At 35.5% G+C, this 20663-nt stretch overlaps 1 protein-coding gene across 1 annotated transcript in view; it reads right to left on the reverse strand.

The window, feature by feature from the left end:
• The window catches only part of TBC1D19 (TBC1 domain family member 19), a 44473-nt gene that overhangs the window by 22931 nt on the left and 879 nt on the right, over positions 1-20663 (reverse strand). Inside the window, exons 2-9 of the mRNA XM_027897528.1 lie at positions 11614-11686; positions 10822-10867; positions 8983-9058; positions 5656-5730; positions 4543-4606; positions 3473-3519; positions 1395-1505; positions 459-531 (exon numbers count right to left, since the gene is read on the reverse strand). Coding sequence (XP_027753329.1) covers positions 459-531; positions 1395-1505; positions 3473-3519; positions 4543-4606; positions 5656-5730; positions 8983-9058; positions 10822-10867; positions 11614-11686 — 565 coding nt within the window. The remainder of the gene's footprint in view (positions 1-458; positions 532-1394; positions 1506-3472; positions 3520-4542; positions 4607-5655; positions 5731-8982; positions 9059-10821; positions 10868-11613; positions 11687-20663) is intronic.

Raw genomic sequence — 20663 nt, forward strand, 5'->3', positions numbered from 1 at the left:
TAACATATGGATATGCCCTGTAATATTTTCTTAACAGTAGTAATTTAAAATACATTTTTCTGTATGTATATATTAAATATATATTTATAAATATAAATATACCTGTGTATGTATATATAAATAAAATATATTTTTATACATACATATATGCCTATCTGTTAGTTGGCTTAACATTTATTGATATTTTCTATATTTTTGGAAATAGTCAGTGTGGTTCTCTAGATCCTGAGGTGTTTCAACTTCTGGTAATGATTTTTAATCTTAGCCAAATCTGACTCTTCATATATGCAATGTTTTCTATTATTAATTGTATTTTACTAAGAAAATCACTACAACCACAGTTACAGAACAAATATTTATGGTTTATTATAAGAAAAGCATACAAATTACCTGATAATTGCAAAGTATTCTACTGATTAGTGTTCTATTTAAATGACTGAAGCACAGCATTAGCTTACCAGGAGGCACTTGTGCTGAATCATCAATACCCAGCTGTCCTATATTTAAGCCAAGTTCACTGAAGTCTTCTTTCTGAAAAGAAACAAAATCAAAAAAAAGTAATTAACAATGTTTAATTCTCTAAATCACTAGAGATTTCTTCTTAAAGGCTTAATGCAAATCTTTTCTAAACCAAATTAAATTTTTTTAAATGCATATGAAACGCATATGAAATATGAAGTCAGGTTTTAAAAGAGAAGAATCTCACATCAATTCTTACTCTAGTTCTAGTTATGAGCCCCAGTTTGCATGTCAACTACGACTTACACCTGGATGTACTAAAGTGTTGAATGAAAGATCAGGTTAAGGATCTCTAATTCCCAGCTCTTTTCCAACCCAGGTGAAAGTTTTTCTGCTAGGATAAAATTCCCAAGAGTCTCATCAGCAAAGCATTAAGAAGAATTCTCCTTTTTTCTAATTATAATACACTAGTACTCAAACATTTTCTTTCATTTACAACCTGACAATGAAGGGATTTAAAATTACTTTGAGAAGAAAATCAGAAGCTAATTCATTGTCAGATTACTGATCTTGTACAGCATCAAATAACACTTTGAATTAAGGTACATATTTCAAGTTTCTTGTACAGGAAAAAAAATGAGTAAGTGAATAACATGTACAGAAGTGTATTTTTGGCACAAATTAAACCTGTGTAACATAAAATCAAAACTTCCCTACTGGTAGATAATTTACTGTGTATGCTTTATTTTTCATTGAAAATGTCTTCTCATAAAACTTTTTTTTTGCTCTGTATTTTAACTACATTTTTAGATTGTTTTTCACTTTCAAATGAAGAAACTCATGATGATACTAATACTCTTATTCCTTAAAATCTTTTTCATTAGGAAGGCAAAACATCTCTTACAGAAACCTCTTATAAAAAAAAATATACTTACCAATTCTGAAATATCTTTAACTTTTAAAGGAACCTGAATTAGCCCCAGATGATTTCTGAAACTAGGCTGTTCTCCATTTTCATAATTTGGGTTTCGAAGATTCATCAGTACCTTAAAAATGGTAGCTCTGTCATTCCTTGCTTACATTCAGAACTCAATTCTTAACATCACCAGTATTAGAAACAGTAAATTCAGCATAAAACCCTTTGCCCCAACTTATATATATAGACCCAAATTATTAAATTATATCTCAATATTTTCAAAATCAAAAAGGATTCAAACGTTTAAGGAAGCAAACACATTCTACTTTGAAAAGTAGGCTCAAAATATGAAATAAAAAGGCAGAAATAATTTTTGATTTATGGGATTAAGTGCTGGCTACATAGTAATGTCTTAACTAAAATCTACTTCCTCATCAAAGCTGCTCAAATCCCAACAGAATATTTCTGATGGCTACAATATCCAGGATATTCTTCAGTATTGCTTTTCTCTGAAAGAATTTTATCCACTGGCGTTTCATGGAGCTTCCAATGAAAGTGCTACATAACTTATTACTAAAATAATTTCTTACTAAATAGCAATATATCTAAATACCTTCTTTCATTTAAGAACAAAAGTAATTACAGAATTGAAAACCTAAAGCAAGTATAAAATTTAAAGGACACAGAATCATGTCAAGATAAATAACTGTGATCTATAAAGGAATTTAAAGTCTCTTCACTACTGTTATTCCATGGTATAGATTTTGATACTGCAAGTATTCTTTCAAGTTTCCAACTGCTATGAAATTCTTTAATAACATCCTACCTCTATAATTCTCAATCTTGTAAGCATTCTAATACCATATAACCTCACTGTTAAGACTTGTAAATTTAAAGAAACTGCAAACTCTGGAAAGGAAACAGTATAAAGGAAAAAGAGAGTGATCGTGAGGGTCATTGGATAAGGCTAAAAAGAAGATTAATTTGTTTACAGATCCAAGATTAAGAACACAAGTTGGTTGTTAGTGTAGTGATGGAAAACAGAATAAATGAAACATTTTCAAGATTCTTATGACAAGTGAACAAAAGGACCTCTTTAGAAATGTCATAAAAAGGATAGAGAGTTTATTGTTGGATTCAGAAATGTATTCACAATTCATAACCATGAAACAATTTACACTTAAGTCAGAACACTATGATCTCCTCTACTACTACAAAGCACATTCCATTACATTCGCACTGAAACACACTGAAATGTGAATACATTAATTCTGACCCATAATTCAGTAAAACTTCTAAGTTTTACTCTAAATCTGGAGGCCACTTTAACTCCAGAATTCTACACTGTTGTCATGCTCTAGATGATTTGTTTCCTGTATAACTCAAAGGATATACAGACAACAATTTTAAAAATTTTATTTCCAATCACATTTTAATCCAAAAATCTCCAACTGTGTCACCATTAAGTTCACTGTTGTCATTTACTGTCCATTATTCCATGCTTATTCTAAACATAGCTGGTAAAGCAAGTTCTGTTTTACTAAGATGTTCTGTGCTTGAGCCATACAAAATTATGAATATTACTGTCATTTCTGAGTTTAAATCCACAGTCACCATTCTTTTAATGGTTCAGTTTGATTACAGAAAAAGCCTCCAAATTCCACATAGTCTTGTTTCATATCTGATTTTTTAGTCTTCATAGATGACCTACAATTTCAACTGCATACAGGTCTGCAATCCACCACCACCAAGTGTGTCAGCTTCACATGTTGTGATTTATCAGCTTAATGTACTGGAATTTAAAACGTAAAATGATTTACAAAATCAGTTGGAGAATTGCTCTCAGAGGAAAAAGGTTGCCCCAGACTGTTCTTTGGAGAAAGAGAGTTTATCACAGGTACAATTTAAAACTGCAGTTAAAGAAAAGGGACAACAGCATTTTGTCCAAACATGGACTGTTATAAAAAATATGCCAAATTTCACTTGCTGTAAACAACACCTTGTATGAAATACACTTATCAATTATTTTTTCCACTTCACATAAAAGACTATAACAGATACAAGTCAGCGGCCGAGTATTGTTTCATAAATGCTTACCTCAAGGAAATCTTTAGGTGCATAAACAGGCCGGAAGAGACTTAGATCTGAAATGAGATTTCAATGAAATATGTTAAAATCAAAATATGAAAAAAACATACACCATATCTATAACACAATCTAGCAATCTGAATAACATATTAGAGCAAAGATCAAAATAACACTATCACAGATATCACACCTACAACCACCACATATTCTCTCACGATTATGCTACTGATAGTGCCTTGGTTTTGTAAACCCCAAGTAAACTGAGGGAGGGCAGTTCTTTAAGGTCCCTTCCAACCCAAAACATTCTATGATTCTGTGAAGTGAACAGTAGTCACAGGTCGCTTTTACTTAATCTCTTAAGTCTACAGACTGAACAATTCCTAGACATCAGATAGGATATTCAAAAGCAGAGTATTTTTTAACATCTTAGACTGTTGAACTGCACAACTGAATTGTAGAAAGTGTGGGTAGAGCCCTTCTCAAATCTTCGTTCACGAAGCCTAGCCATGATGATAAGACTGTTGAATTGCACATACTGCTGTCAAACAAAAACTAGGGAGTAGTCATAAACAATCCATGAAAACTATCTGCCATCGGGCAGGTGGCACTGTGATAGAAACTACCACCTTTGGAAAATCCTTTATTTTAAGGAATTTGGATATGGACTAGCAATGCAATTAGTTTTGCTCTCCAAAAGTGTATCACTGACTATTCTGTGCAACAGATATTTTTATCAAGAAAAAGTTTGAGCTTAATTATCCACAGTTCTGAACGTTTTCTTTCTATCAGCCTGAGTTTACACACTAAGAGGAGCTGTGTCCTAATTGTATAAATTTATAAAGCACTGGACTATGGAGTATTCTAACATAACCTCTCAGTGATGATTCAATACTAGTATACCATAACTTGGAACAAAATAACAATGAAATACTTATTTATGCATAATGACAAATTATCAATGAGAAAACAGATTGAAATCAGTTTGCCTTGAAGAGATTAATCTTTGACTGGTAAGTAAGATGTGCATTCCACTTTTCTATGTACAAAAATGTAATGCATGTACAATTATTTGATCTTACCTGGCTCATCAGTTCCCATTTCATTCCATTTACTAAGCAGTTCTTTCTGTTCATTTACAGGCCTCTGAAAGGCACAAAAAGTAACTCTTCTTTTTTTAACAGTATGAATAAAAACATGCCCATTTCAAATATTTATACATTAATGTAACACTTTAAAAATTGTAACACAAGCTTCTTTGCTTAAAAATTTTCCCCAGCCTGAAGGTACATTCTACTGAAGGAAGCCCAGGTTCCACTTCCAGGAAAAAAAAAAAGGAGACCACTAAATAGTTTCAGGTATTTATTAATTAATTTTATGCTATTTAGTACTTAGTTTCACGTTATTGATGATTTACTGCCCATTCCATACAGCTGCTGGATTTATTCCTTCCTTGGCAGTCATGAAAAACAAACACAGCTGCATCCTTTATCTCATGATGAACCATTGAGGTTCTGCCAATCTACCACAGAGATATATTGGGAGAATGAACAAAAAATTCTAACACTGCTCCCTAATTCCATGATCTTTAAAATTTAAGCCTCTAAATTAATTAAAAAACCCAAAAGAAAACAGACCAGAATGAATGACAAACAAAATCAGCAATGTGCCAGTATCTTTCTCTCCCCTAATGCACCAGTTCAACTACTGCCTTCTCTGGCACACATACTACATCTGTATCATATGCAAGCTGCACAGCTAGAACTCACACTGCTGAGTTTGCACACAAAATACTCTATTTAAGAGCAATGAACACAATAATTAGCTTTCCAACATGCTGCAATATCCCTCAAGAGGATAATTACTGCAACAGCAAAGAGGAAAATCTACCTATGGCCTTCATTTTCTCTCAAGTTGAGCTGATGCATTCATTTCCACTCTACCTATATATATAAATATATATATATATGTTTATAAAATCTCCATATCTATCTATCCAAACATATTTTAAATAACTACTTTTAAGAAAATATTACAAGACATACTCATATATTATTATTTTGGACTGAAATTATTTGGATATCAGACATGCAGCTCTTGAAAACCATTTGCAAAATGAACATTACATTACAAGTGTGCAAGACAAGGCCTAACTTAAAAAACAAAGTCAGTTTGACAACAGAAAATTACATTACCTTCTGAGCTAGTGGGATATTGAGTTCTGTGCACATGCTGTTCAGACTTTTTAGAATTCGCTTTTCCCAGCTTCCCTAACACACACACAAAAAATAAATTATAGAAAATTTATTTTTCCTGAAAAAACAAAAAAAAAGTGTGAGGGTTATACAGCCTCTCCAAGCAAGATATCCTTCCTTCTCCAGGACAGCAGAGTTACCTGCAGTGAGCAGAAACAAAACACTGTCCTTGACTGAAATAAAAGGCAGAGGCAGAACTCATAAAGTAATTGAATTGATGGGAACAATACATTTTACAAGATTTAGTTTTATGAAGAAAATAACGCTACGAAAACACACCACCAGGATTGCTATGGTTACAATTATAACATTCAGTAAAATAGTAGAAACTGAGAAAGGCAGCAGTGCAATTTGAAAATGGCTTCATAGAATCATTGAATGGTTTCCAGTACCCAAAAGGAGCTTATAGGAAAGCTTGAGAGGGACTTTTCAGAAGGATATCAAGTGATAGGACAAGGGGGAATGGGTTTAAACTGAAAGGGTAGGTTTAGATGAGATATAAGGAAGAAATTCTTTACTGTGAGGGTGGTGAGACACTGGAACAGGTGCCCAGAGAAGTAAGCTGTGGCTGCTCCATCCCTGAAAGTGTTCAAGGCCAGGTTGGATGGGGCTTTGAGCAGCCTGATCTAGCAGAAGGTGTCCCTGCCCATGGCAGGGGATTGGAACTAGAGAATTCCATGATCTTTAAGGTCCCTTCCAACCCAAACCATTTTGTATGTCTATGACTTACAGCATTACTGCTCACTGCCATTAATGCTCTTTCCTTCACTAGAAATCTGTTTTTCTTTTGAGGTAGGGAAAACAATAGAAAAACTACAGTCTGCTACCTATGAGAAAAAGAACCAGTTTGAGAAGAAGGGTTAATTGTGAACTTTTTAATATCTTCTCTAGAAAAATAGTAATACATTTTTAATTACTGATTCAAAGTCATTCTGATAACTGATATCATAGATGGTTTTCAGGGAGTATTACCCTTCTTTCCAGAACTCTGAAGGGGAGCAAAATTAATTAAGATTGAAAAGGATAAAGAAATTGTCAACAAACTCATAACAATGGAAACAGCATCATAAATGGTGACTGTGCCTAATAAAAATAGAGTATGACTTACATGGACAACATTTTTCTACCAGGACAAATTTTGATGATAGCACCAAAATATTATTTTCCAGCTGCTATGATGCTAAAAGAATATAAAATGAAAAAAAAATCTACAAATAAAACAAAAACAGTCTTCTACTTTCAAACCATTAATTACATTTTCAATACCTATGTGAGTAAATTGATAAGTTTCCACTTTTCTTTCTCTCCCAAAAGGTGTTAGCAACCTGTATATTAGCATTTTAGCCATTTCCAAATATTTTCAGAAAAAAAAATTATCAAACACTTTGTGAGATTTTCACATTGTTTATTTCTCTTTAAAGAAAAGGTAACAAACCCAAACCTAGATAATGGGTCTCACAGACCCATCATCTACAGTAATAAAAGTACGTCATCTTGAAAATCAAGCATTTGCACATCTCAGGGGTTTTAGAAAATATAATGTTAGTTCCCTAACTGCGTATTTATTACCATTTTGCAACTATCATAATATACCAATAACTCTCAGTGGAAAGGACTCACAAGTCTTTCTCAAAGAGATGTATTTTAAGAAAAAGTTTGAAAGAGCATCTACTGGTTTTGGCTGGTATAGAGTTAATTTTCTTCATAGTAGTTGGTATAGTGCCGTGTTTTGGAGTTGGGACCAAAGGGGTGTTGATAACACACCAATGTTTTAGCTGTTGCTGCAAAGAGGATACAGAGCTTCAAGGCCTTTTCTGTCCTAATGCTTCCTCAGTAACAAGGAGGCTGAGGGTGCACAAGAAATTGGGAGGGGACACAGCTAGGGCAGATGACCCCAAGTGAGCACAGGGATATTTCGGACCTATGGCATTGTGCTCTGAATAAAAAGGCTGGAAGTTGTCTGCCGATGGAAAATAGTCAAAGTATTCTTATTTTGCTTTGTTGGCACATGTAGCTTTTACTTTGCCAATTAAACTGTCTTTATAACAGGATTTCTCACTTTTGCCCTTCCAGTTCTCTCCCATTTCACTGGAGGAGTTGAGGGAGCGGCTGAGCTGCCTTCCAGGGTTAACCCACCCCACAGGACATGGATGATTAATACTCTTGGAAATAGACCTATCAAGTTTTAGAACTAGCAAAGACAGGAGTTCTCCTCATTTTTAAACTACTGAAATAACAGGCCTTTCTACATAAAGCTAAAAATACTGGCTCCTGCAAGTATTGCATACACTGTTGTACAACAATAACCAGTGAAACTGCTTTAGACAAACAGACATAGATACAGCTCTGTGGGTTTTGCACTAATCAGGCTGCAAATTGTAGCATTACCTTTCACACCACACAAGAACAAGAAAAACTGGTTAATGCAATCTTTGTCCCCAAATGCGAAAGACTGAAACCTAGGATAGCAAGGTAAGACTTCTTGGAATAAACAATAGTATGATTGCAAAAGTAACATGATTTGTCAAATATCTTGTAAAACAATACTGCAATGTATTTCTAGGCACGGCTGAGTTAAATACACTTTTATACTATCTCAGATGTTTTGGTTAGATCATATTCTTGAAGCTTTTTTTTGTTTTACATTTTTATATGGATTTTTAAATTTTTTTTCAAATGGCATATATTGGCAAAAAATAAAACCAATGAAGCAAAATTTTTTTCTGACACCTAAAATCCTCATTTAATCTTTATAGTTCAGTTTCTCTTATTCTCCTTCAATATGCCATAAGCTGCTTAGCTCTACATTTTTCATCTTCCTTTCACATTTTTTAAGTCCTAAATATATCTCTTCTTTCTGAAGATCTCGCTGTCTCTGCAGCCTGTTATCTTTCACTGCAAAACCGCCTGTGTCTCTTCAAAAAAATGTTTTTGTAGCCCCAGGTGAAACGACCTATAGCTACCCTTTTTCTTCTTCTCAGTAAAACCAAATTCTCCTCATTGACATAGTCACATTGAGTCTATTCTACATTTTTCACCCGCCTGCCGCTATATCATACTTCTTTCACAGTTGGAGAATTACTTGAGCAGGTTTTTATGTATGTAAAATGTCACATATATAATATTACCATTAACTTCGATGCAATTACAAATCTGTTCTTTTCCTAAGGTATAGAACCTTGGAAATTGTACAAACACATTCTACAGAGTAAATCTCATATAAACTAATAGAAGATCTGATATGAACGATAAAACTGAACCACCAACCTGTGCTTTTCTCATGTAGGCTAAAGGTTCTTTAATATGCTCAGGCGGTGCTGCAGGATGACAGGGCAAAGGAAACCTTAAAGAAAATATAGTATACCTTAAATGTTACAATTTAGTATTTTGCTTAATTAATCCTGTAGTTGTAAACCTAAACATAAACTTCTTTCATGAGAGCACTAGTAAAAACACAGGGTATGTTGAGCAAAATTATGAATTATTTTTAGAAGTATTTTTTCCTCATCCATTCTATGGATACAAATAATATAACAATATGTAAGAACTAATAACATTTCAACATGAGTCTTTCTTATATTAAAAATAATCTCTTATAATTTCACATATTTTAAAAATAAAATCAAATCATTACATTTACTAATCAGGTATTTTAAAAGTGTATTCTCTTCACATCATATCGTCTTTATGATTCCCTGGAACTCTCACTCTCCAGGGCATTACATTTTTTCAAGAGACAATGTATTTTTTGGAGGATATCCTTTAAAAATCAACAGTGAGCATGTACATCAATTAGAGCAATTAGAACTTTGAGGAGCTGACTAAGCAAAACTCAATGTTTCACTCATAAATTGCATTATGCCAAAATATTAAATCTGGAACAAAAAATAAAAACCAAAGCAAAACACTAATTTATCTTCCAGTAGGGCAGATTATTTCCAATGTGTTACTGCCAAACATTTTATCCAGCTTAATTATAATGTCTGAAATGTCTTTCAGGAAACAAAATTTACATATAGGTTCTCTAATTTTCTGAATTTTCATTTGTTTACATGTATTCAATCAGTTCCTGTTACATGTTTTTGGGAAACCTTCCCCATTTTTAACTGATAAAGTCATTCTTTTACTTGCTGCGTATAAATTCTGGACTACCGTGTCCCTTTGTGTAAAATGGAATCAATACAAACAGATTTCAGCAATGCTGTTTCTTGTCTTTTTCCACAGTGCGCATGAAATCTTGGTATTCTTAGTTAATTTCAATTTTCCAGGGCTAATTTCATTATTTCGCTGCTTATTTCCATGAACTCAAAGAAAGTATCAGCATTAGCCCTAGATACAGGTAAATATTTTTCCCTGGAAAGACGATGAAGATGAATCCTTGTTGACAGACAGAAGCATTTGGCTGAATCAAGTCCCGGGTACTACTAAGACACATTGTGCCAAATTGGTAACTCTAAAAAGCTTATTTAAGTTAGCACAAATAGATTTCCATACACATTTCCTATTTTATAGTTGCATTTAAGGCTATATCTGTTATGAAATTCAGCTTTCCAATGTGCCAGAATGTAAAGTCAACTTATGCTTCCCAAAAGTCTAATCCAAAGTTTGCTGAACAGTAATAAAAAGGAAACTTGACCAATTTTAGTGTGTTTATAACCATATTCCAAGCATGATGAAGACTGTACACACTAGTAAGCCTAGAGATCCAATATCTTAAAAAATTTTAAAAATAATAATACACCAACTATGTTCAATGCTGTAGTAAAATAATTAAAACTCATTTGCAGCAACTACCTCATCTACAGAAGAATTATATTATGACTGTTGGTACCTTTGGAAATAAAGCAAGAAAATACTAAAGTAACTAAAAAATTTGGTGATTTGGTGATATTTGTTTCACTCATTCTTTAAATAGTACTTGAGTCCAATATTTTCACTAGGATGAAAAAGAATTAATGACACTTTAAAAACAGAAATGAAGCAGGTACTGTTGGTATGCCAGATCTTGCAGATTATAGTAACACATTATACACCTACATATACAAATGAATCAAAAGTAAAGGATGGGACTAGAGCTCATTAAATAAAAATACTAAATAAACTCACACGTTGAGTTCACTATAAACAGCATTCTGAAGCTTCTTTTCCCAACCTGTTAAAAAAAAAAAATAACCAGAAGACAACTTCAGGAATTAATACTAACAGAACATGAATCAGAGGTTGCTTTGCAGCCACTGGAGTTCTCTGTCTGTGCTCAGTTCCTGTCTACCTACCAGACAGACAGGAAGAGATGAAGAAACCTTAATCCAATTCAGACAGGAAAACTACAAGCTGAAACCTGTGTAAAGACTGAACATCCTTCATTTCCATCTGCTGTTCAAATAATTACAACATAGTTTTGGTTAAAAAAATTACATCCTATTTTTTCAAAGACGTCATTTTATTAAAACATCTATTAATATTAACAGACACAGTTCCTGATGATTATAAATTTTAAATCACTTATCATAAAATCTTCACATTATAGTTACATAGCCTACAACTTCCAATGCAAATGGGAAATTTAAGTAAGGTAAAATTTTCAAGAGTAACTCCATTTTCAGAAGTGACTGAACGGTCGTATCACTCAGAACTTTAAAAAAATTTCCAGTATCTTATAAAATTATAAAAGCATTTATTTGCATAGTATGTTTTTCAAAATGCTGATGGAATCCAAGAACATTTTCTCTTTTAACCTTCTGTCTCTATTTTAATAATCTGGAATCACTGAATGTCTGCTTCTGGCTCCTCTCAGTGACAAGACACCCAGCTGCACCAAGTGCTATATTCATCTTATGACATATATGTGCTTACATAGAACTATACTATTCACAAATGAATCAATGAAGTATTACAAACCTGATGTCTTCAGAAAATCCTTAATATCTTCTTTTAGTGATTCCAGCTTAATTTCTGGTTTGTGTAGGCTAACCTAATATGAAAAATGAATAAATAATTATCAAGGACTAAAGAAAGTAAATTGCATTATTTAAGTTATGAAGTAGGACATATACATGCTTAAGATTACACACAAAACAAACTGCTTCCTCGAGCAATGGTAATTGCAGCAAAAAAAAAATATCAGTCAACTTTTTTCTCACTCAATGTCTTTGTCTTTTACATCAGTTCTAAAAGCTGTACGTGGGGAAGGAGAGAAGAAGGGAGCAGGAGTATGCAGTGACATATATGCTTAATATTCTGAGTAAGTACCCCACACACTTAGCACAAATGGTCATAAATATACACATACACATGTAAAAAACTAGACACTCACTGTATTTTACCTTAAAGAATCAGACTGAAAACATTCTATAATTTCTCACTTCTCCCACAGTTCACCTCTTTCAGATAAGAAATGTCATTTTCAGACCAAAACAGCCAAGTGTGTACCAAACATTCCCCACTGCAGCTGTGACTACTGGGTGTATACGACCTCTTGTACTGAAATGCACTCCACACAGACAATTAGGCACCAACCAGCTTTATAATCATACCGTGACACTACCACACAGATGGTGCTGCAGATTTTCCAGCAACAGCAGGACTAGCTGCTATAGCATCTCCCTCTTCTACAGCTAGACCAAGAAGAGAAAACAAATACACCACAAGGGTGCAAAAGGACAACAGGTAAAAACTCAGAAGTTTCTGTGAAGTGACCACAAATACATAATTTTCTGAGCATGGAATGTGGCAATAGCTGATTAATGTCAGATAACAAAGCAGGAGGTTTAGAAAAAAAAAAAAATAGCAATACTGGCTGCCAAGCTGAAAATAACACTGGGAGATCTGTGTGCAACTTACTCCGCTGCCATGACAGCTCAAGGCATATGTTAGAAGCATATGGCCACATCATCTAAGCAGAAATGTGAGACACCTCTTACCAAAAGCTACTCAACAATATCCTGTAGGCCTATCAGCTACTGATTCTATTGCAGTAATTTATGCTGCTATTAAAAATAATCTTTCACCAGCTTGTACAGTTTGTCAGCCCTAACAGCACTGCTGACTGCATGGCATGCTTTAGGTCCACCATACACAACTAAAACTCCACAGTCCTACAATTTGCCTTACAATTTATACATGCAAAAGGGTGTTTCTGTGCTGCACAGCTTGCTGGAAAAGCTGGTCTACATGAATTTTGAAAAGAGGAGTGGCCAATAATTCCAAAACTGACAGCACCAGCACTTCCGCTATTATTTCAAGTTCCCTTGCTATTACAGGTAAGGAAGGCTTTTATGTTTGGTTTATTGACTGCAACAGCAAAAAGACTGTAAGCATGCTTTTTGAGAAAGAAAGGTCATCCTAAGCGCAGACCATAAGGTGTGGTGAGTTACAGAACTCTCATGTCAAATGACAAACACATACTCCATTCAGCACAATGGCAAAAGCTGGCAAAGGATCACTGCTAATGTCAGGGAAACTAAGATTTTCACTGGAGCTCTTGGGCAGCTCAAAAATACCCCTTTAAGCAACAGTCTCAAGGAGTATTTCATACAGGAATACTCCTGCTGCAAGGCAGTGGGTTTGTACCTTTTCTGTAGGAATTTTAAATTAAATTAACGGGCATCAAGCTGGGCCAAATCTGCAGTACTGTTCCTTGGAAGTTTTTGTGCACCCTTCTGTAAACATTCAACTTCGTCTTCTGGGTTAAATATGGCTAACTTTAATCTCAAGGTCCACAGGGTGTTTGTTTACCTGTCAGGCCTGGTACACATGCTTTTTAGATACGCAAAAGGCCCCTCACAAATACAACTCAATGACAGGTGATGAATCACACACAAAAAAGCTTCTGTACAATCCACTAAAAGGTGAGTTAATTGTCTTGACACTGTAAACAGTGCGAGACATGACAGAAGAGCCATCAGAATAGTATTTTAATTCTCTGCTGTTCACACATCTGTGAGATCTTGTTTTATTAAGGAAGGTCTGACAGTCTAATTGACAACTCTCAGTGGGTTTTCTGTAGATTCCTTGAAATTCTGAAAATTGATACAGCATATTGCATTAGAGGGGATAAAGGAGTTCAGTCTACAGACTACTTCCAATTTTCCCTGTAAGGCCACAAGAACAGAGGTCTTTCCTGTAAACTGCTGTTACCAACAGAGCCTGTTTCCCAGATGCAGAACAAAAAACCTGTGACTCCCTTGCATGCAGCAGGATGGCAGTCAAAAACGAAGCAGGACAGCACTTTGGGGAAAGTTCCAAGGATTACATTAGTGCATCAACTCCACCAGTTATCTTGGTGCCCATTTATTCAGTCAAGTTCTATTTCGTTCATTCCTAGCCCTTCTGCAGCTGCAGCAAATATTCCTAGACTAATCCTGATTTTCCCAAAACTTCTATCTTTAGCCTCTTTCCGGTGTAATTTCCTTCTCTTGGCTGAAAAATGCCCTACTGAGACAAATTTTCATATAAGAAATGTGAAAATTCCACACCAAATTATAGGGGCACTTCTGTCTCCACTCTTGCCAATTCAGGATTCAATTGCCAAAGCCTCCTCCAATTTACTCTTTCCCTTTAGCTCACTACTGCATTAGGATCGATATATTCCTAAGTGCTAAGCAGAGCAAGAGAGCCACAGAAACTCTTAGGGACTCACTGCCCTCTTGATCAGTTTTCAAATCAGAAATTAGATGGCTGAAAGGTGAGGATCCAGCAGACAGTCCAGCTAATGGCTGCAGCCAGCTCTCACACAGAACACAGCCTGCCTCTATATGACATAACCAGGGAAAATACCCATTTTGCTAAGTGAAAGGTAATCTTTCAGAACTGCTTTGCTGTAACTTAACAGCATGGTGCCTCTTTGAAATTTATATATGTGTTTATGGGAACTAAACTGAGGAATAAAGGAGACTTAGCAGAGCTAATGTTCCAAAATTACTAGACCAGGTCTCCCACATGATTTTATTTTTCCTGTGGAGTAACTGATCTAACTTATAAGATGCTGTACCATGTTGCAAAACACATTTAGGTGTTTATATTTTAGGTAGGGTTGGTTTGTTTTAAACTGCTTGGTACAACATACTGCCTAAGTCTCATTTGCATTTTCATCCTCTGAGTTTTTGGTGGAACGAAAAATATGTTGACAAAACTTTATTTATATAAAAATCATTACTACAACTTTACAAGATAAAAACGCCTGGCTAGGGTTTACTGGGGAAAAAAACCCACCTCGATGAGATTTGTACTGATGAACTGAATTCATTTCCTGCATGATAAAAATGCAGCACACACCCAGTAGAACTACAGACTCCAATTTCAATACACACATCTTGATGAAAGAGAATCTTACTTCTAGAAGAAAAATAATATCTGGTACTATAAGGAGACCATCACAAGCAGGGTAACAGGCAGTGAGCAATGTAGGGGAACAATCCATGAAGGCAAAGGGTGGCAGCCAGACCAGGGAAAAAAGTCACAATATTCAGAGGCTGAGTCAGGCCAACACAGCGCCCTGAAAGGAAACAGGGACAAATGTAGCACATTTCAGCAAGAAATAACAAGTTATTTTTAATAAATGTTAATGCCTAATAGTTTCTTTTCCCATAAAACTACCATTGTGCATAATCTTATGATAGGGCACTGGGGTCCAGGTGTTGGGTGTCCATTTCTTGCAAATCAAGAAGCAACTGGCTGTTAGACCTTCCTTCATAAAACAAGCTCTCATTACAGCACTTCCTGCCACCCTCTGTTCTTCAGCTGTACAGAAGAGCAGGATAGTTTTGGGACTTTCAAAATTTTGCCATACTTTCTGGTGCCTAAGGTGCCACTAGCAATCTTGTGTGTACATCTTTGCCTTCGATTTTGGCAAAGTATTCTGCTGTGATGTATCCTGTGATGGCAGTCACCACCCCAAGTGATACTCTAAACGTAAACTCTCTGTGCCTGGATGCCAAGATGGAAAAAAATCCAGACACTCAACACTGATGTGGCTGAAAACAAGCAAAAGGATAGCGCAGCACCAGGATAAAAAAGTTGGTGGGCACAATAAATTGATTCATAGAGCAACTGAACACAGAGATCAACATATCTGCAAATTAGCATCTAAATTTGGAAATGGCATCACGGTTGGAGCAGCACTGATCATGCAAGAGACAGATCCATCAACCACAGCATGCAAAGAAATAAAAGAAAATAGCTAGAGGATCAGCAACATAATACAAAGAGGAGGCTTGACAGAACAAAGTGTTCCAGCATAACTCCTGGGTTAAACTATTTCTTTTCTCAACAAGAATAAACACAGCAGAGAAGTGATCCAACTAGACTGAAATGTGGAACTGCATCAGGTGAACACATAATTTTATCCTGCTGCAAACAGTTCTGCAAATAACTTTACACAATCTAAATATTTTTACAGGCTATCCACTATAATTTCTCTTCAAAGCCTTTTTGGTTTAGATAAGCATGTACCCTCTCAAAGCATTTATTACTGTTCATTATGAATTTGCACAAGGGCACAATGTTTTTTGCTTTTATTGCTATTATTTCCCAAATTACAATAAAGCATAATTCCCAAACATAGCCTAACTTTAGCAGAAGTAAATTCAACGAAAGCTAATAAATATTCACCTTTCCTTATGTACTCCATTCTGCCATAACTGGACTTTATTAGGATCAAGCTGACTTGGTAAAAACCACTTCAAGTACAACCACAACAATTTTAACATAAACACTCCCTAAAAATTTAAAATCTGTAACTTCAAGGGAGGGATTTTGATTTTCATTTATACATTTCTGTAACAGAAAGAGTAATCATTCTGAGCCTAACTAAACAAATTTCAATAAGTGTAAAACCCCGATTTACATTGAGAGTTTTCCAACCCTTCAAAATTTCTACAGTACTTACACTAAGGGAAGAAGTGTCGGCAACTTTCTTATACAAGTAAAAATGACCTGGCAGTTGAAACAGCCTAACAGAGGCATAAACAGCTTCAAATGCTACACTGTGCTACAAGACATATAGGATATATTTTAATAATGTAATTTTGATGTTTATTTAAATTTTCTAGGGTTTATTTGAATATAAAATTATTACTGAAAAGAAAATACACACACAAGGCAAAAAATAGAATCCATATTACTGAAAAAGTAATACTCCACCAATCAAGCTTGCATTGCTTCTGAATTCCTGTTCAACATACAGTAAACAACACTCCGTTTAAAATTCACTGTACTGCAAATGTTACTGCTGAATCATTTAAAACAAAGTACAACTCTGTCAGGAGACGATAATAAGTCCTTTGCTAAATACAGTTCATGAAAATGAACCATTAATTACATATGATGACTCATGAGGCTACACATTTCTCCGCTAATTTTTATTAAATAAATGCTACGTTGCACAGAAACATTCTCCTCCTTAATCTGATCTTTTATTTAAACTGGTATTGGTATAAATCTCTTTTTTAACTGTTGGAAAAAAATGTAATGAAAATAGTATCATCAGATACCTTGCAAACCATTCACTCCACAGAAATTAATCTGTTTACCTGTACTCCCTTTAGAAGCACACAGTTGGGCACTACTCCAGCTGCAATGCTCATTGTGCTTCCAAAGCAAGCTCCTCTTCTCTTCTGCCCCATCTGAACTCTTGTGAAGACCCTTAGCTCTTACTTAGATTAATACTGTCTTTAAACCCCTCTGGTTCTATCACAGGTCTGCTCAAAGAATGATGGCAGAGTTCTTTCCTCAGGACAACGACTCTGATCATGACATCTCCTCTCCACACCCTCTTCGTACCTTCGGGTACCTCCTAAAATCTACTCTCACTCCCAAACTTAATTGCTACAGTAGGGTGGGATGGGGTGCCAGGGCTCATTCTTATGCTTACACTGCCACTTCAGCCCACTTTGACAGCCCTTATTGAGCTGTTCTACAAGTTCTCCATCAAGTTGTCCCACTACAGACACAGCTACACAAAAGAGAACTGAGAACATCGACACAGATGATGCCCAGAAGGACTCCTTGCATTGTGAGTCCTTTACCTTGCATTTAAACATAATTTAGAATCTTTATCTTTCATTTTATTGTCACCTCCTGTTTTAGAAAAGTTCTTTCGGAATAAACTTCTGAGGCTTTTGTTTGTTGATTGCTTTTGTTGACGACTTTTTTAACTTATTATTTGCCCCTGGCCACTAGATGTACTGGGCAACTCTGAGTCAGACTGATTTTTTATTAGAGGTTTTCATGGGACAAAAATGAATTAATTGATTAATAAAGCCCAGCTTCTTTCAAACATGATGAAAGACAATGTTCCTGAATTGTCTGCACACGAAAATGTACTAAAAATGTAGCACTTCTTTCATGTCTCTGAGCTGTTCCAACTTTTACTGTCAGTTCACTGACACAGATTTTCCCTAAAACAAAATTCTAGCAAGATTACACAAAATAATTTGTTTTAAAACTGCATTTTGTCATTGATGATGTCCATGTCTCAGTTTTTCTAACCACATTTAATTCTTACCTTAAAAACATTAACAATTCAGAAAGGGAGGAGAAAAATGAAGACAAAAGCAAATTTGGTTACAAACTTGCACAGTGACATTGTGCCTGAGAAACCAGGATGAGATTTCTCTGCCCTTACCCCACTAACCCCAGCCACAGTTCTACCTGTTGAAAATTTACTATGTAATATTTTGGCTCTTGGTTCTTTCCTTTCAAACACACTAATAAACATGCTCAGAAGAAATTCCAAAGCAAACAACAGGCACGTTAACACTCTTTTCTGCATTAATCTCTCTACATTAACTGCAGGAACATTATCAATATCCCAAAACTCAACCTACTAAAATCAACCTAACATTTTTTTTTAACAAATCATCACTTGCAAGCATATGACTCTACCTCTACTTCAGTCCCTGGGACAAAAATGTGATTATCTTGGTATCCCCCGAGGTAAAGCCTTGACAGCAAATCATTTGGTGCCCAGGCTCAAGTTATTTCCAAGAGATTGTGTATCACAGCCCATGACACAAGCTCAGGCTCCCAGTGACAGTCAAGCATAGCACCAGTGTGATCAGTTCATAACCACAGGGCTACTCTATCACCTCTCACAAATGATGTGGGATATATTGTGTTTTCCCCAAAAATTCTATTAACTTGTGAATGAAACTGTTCATTTCAAGCTCTCCTTCCTAGACAATAGAAGAAGAGATGAATTTACAAAACATACAAAACATTTTTGTTAATAGTTAAATACTACTTGTGAGACTACATGACCTCTCAAAATTTCAGGCAATATTATAATGGACCTTATTATCCATTCTGATACATGTTTCCAAAGATGGTAAATATTTCTGAGGAGCAAATACCAGCAAAGTCATTTTTCACTCTAACAGATGAAGAGAAATATTTGTAAAATATAACTGCAGTATAAAGATCCAAAAGAATTAAGTTTCATTCTGATGCAGTGCTTCAAAAGACTTCTCAAAATACAGTATATGTCTCCCAAAACAGCTTAAAATTGCCTAGAAAGGGACCACCTGTAGATCAAACCTGCAGCTGGTGCAGACCAAGCATTGTTAACCAGCAGACAAAAAACCCCATCGCAATCCTATCAATAAAACGGAGCTCAGGTGTGATGCACAGCAACAGCAAAGGTTTCATATCTAACAATGCAACTTCAGAAATACCCTCTGTAATGGGAGGGAAATCAAGCATTGATTTCATAGAGAGAGAAGCAAAATTCAGAAAAATTTAGAAAGCTTTTTAATTCTGTGCAGCTGCAAAGGGATGGACAAGAGAGAAGGGACCCACTGATATGGCCTTTGCACCTGCATAGAACAGCAATAATGCAACCATCCAGGCACTATAAATAAAACAAATCTTCTGTGCATGAACAAACTTAAATGCATGCAAGGTCATTATTAAAAAAGTCTGTATCAGGGAGAACATACAGGTTCCTGACAAACACGGTGTACTTTTGGCCCTCCTAATTTAAACTGCAAGCTCCAAAAGGAAATTTGAGTAATCTCCTAGTTATTGTATACATAAACTTTCCAGTCTTTCAGATCACTACACTGAACTATAGTTCTGATTTAACCTTCTATAACAAACTCTTCAAACAAATAACACCTACTCTTCAGAATCAACTTGAATATTTGTTTATTTCCTGTCCCCTTATTTATTTGTTTTCTTTCCTCATGTGACTGGAATGATCTTCTGACCTATCAAAATACTTTTTCTTCTTCTTTACAAGGCATTTATAAAACAGTGCTCTGCAAAGCTACCGTGATAGGTTTAACTGTGGCCATTACACTGCGTTTTATTTATTTTATAGGTTACCTTAATGCTTTGATTATGCAGAGGTTCTGCTTGTATTGAGTAAATTGATATGCTATCGGGTCAGGGAGGGATTTAGGCACTTCATTGCCCTTTCAGACACCACCCACCACCATGGAAAGACACTGCCCAGGTCCCCAGTGTCCAAAATGGCTTTATAAAAGTCACCCACCAGCAGCACTTAAACACCCCACCAAGTCCTGACTACACCAAGCTTCTCCCAGTCTCAAAACAAACTTTCTAAGGACCAAATGACAGTGAAGCCAGGTCAGGGATAAAAGACTGTGTGCAGCAGTGAGTTCAAACAGGTTTTATTTAAGCAGTAGCAGAGTCGTTAAAAGAGAGCCCTGTTCACTGCCTGTACTGAGGACAAGGTCTTGAACTTGCCTCTCCACTCCTCTCCACTCTTGTAAGGCTACTTGGGATGCTGAATTCCCCAACACTCAGTAGAACCCAACCCCTAAATTCCTCTGTAATTCCAGACCCCCTCAGGTCACACACATTTGCTCACTCACATACTCAGAGAGCACAGCCAACAGGAGCAAAGCAGAGACACATTTATAAAAGCATTTAGGGACCAAATCAGCAAATTTAAACACAGTGAGGTCACTTGCTCTGGAAAGCTTTAG

This window comes from Empidonax traillii, unplaced genomic scaffold, assembly GCF_003031625.1.
Source record: "Empidonax traillii isolate 1590-97213 ecotype Southwest subspecies unplaced genomic scaffold, ASM303162v1 scaffold545:size423049, whole genome shotgun sequence".
NCBI lineage: Eukaryota > Metazoa > Chordata > Aves > Passeriformes > Tyrannidae > Empidonax > Empidonax traillii.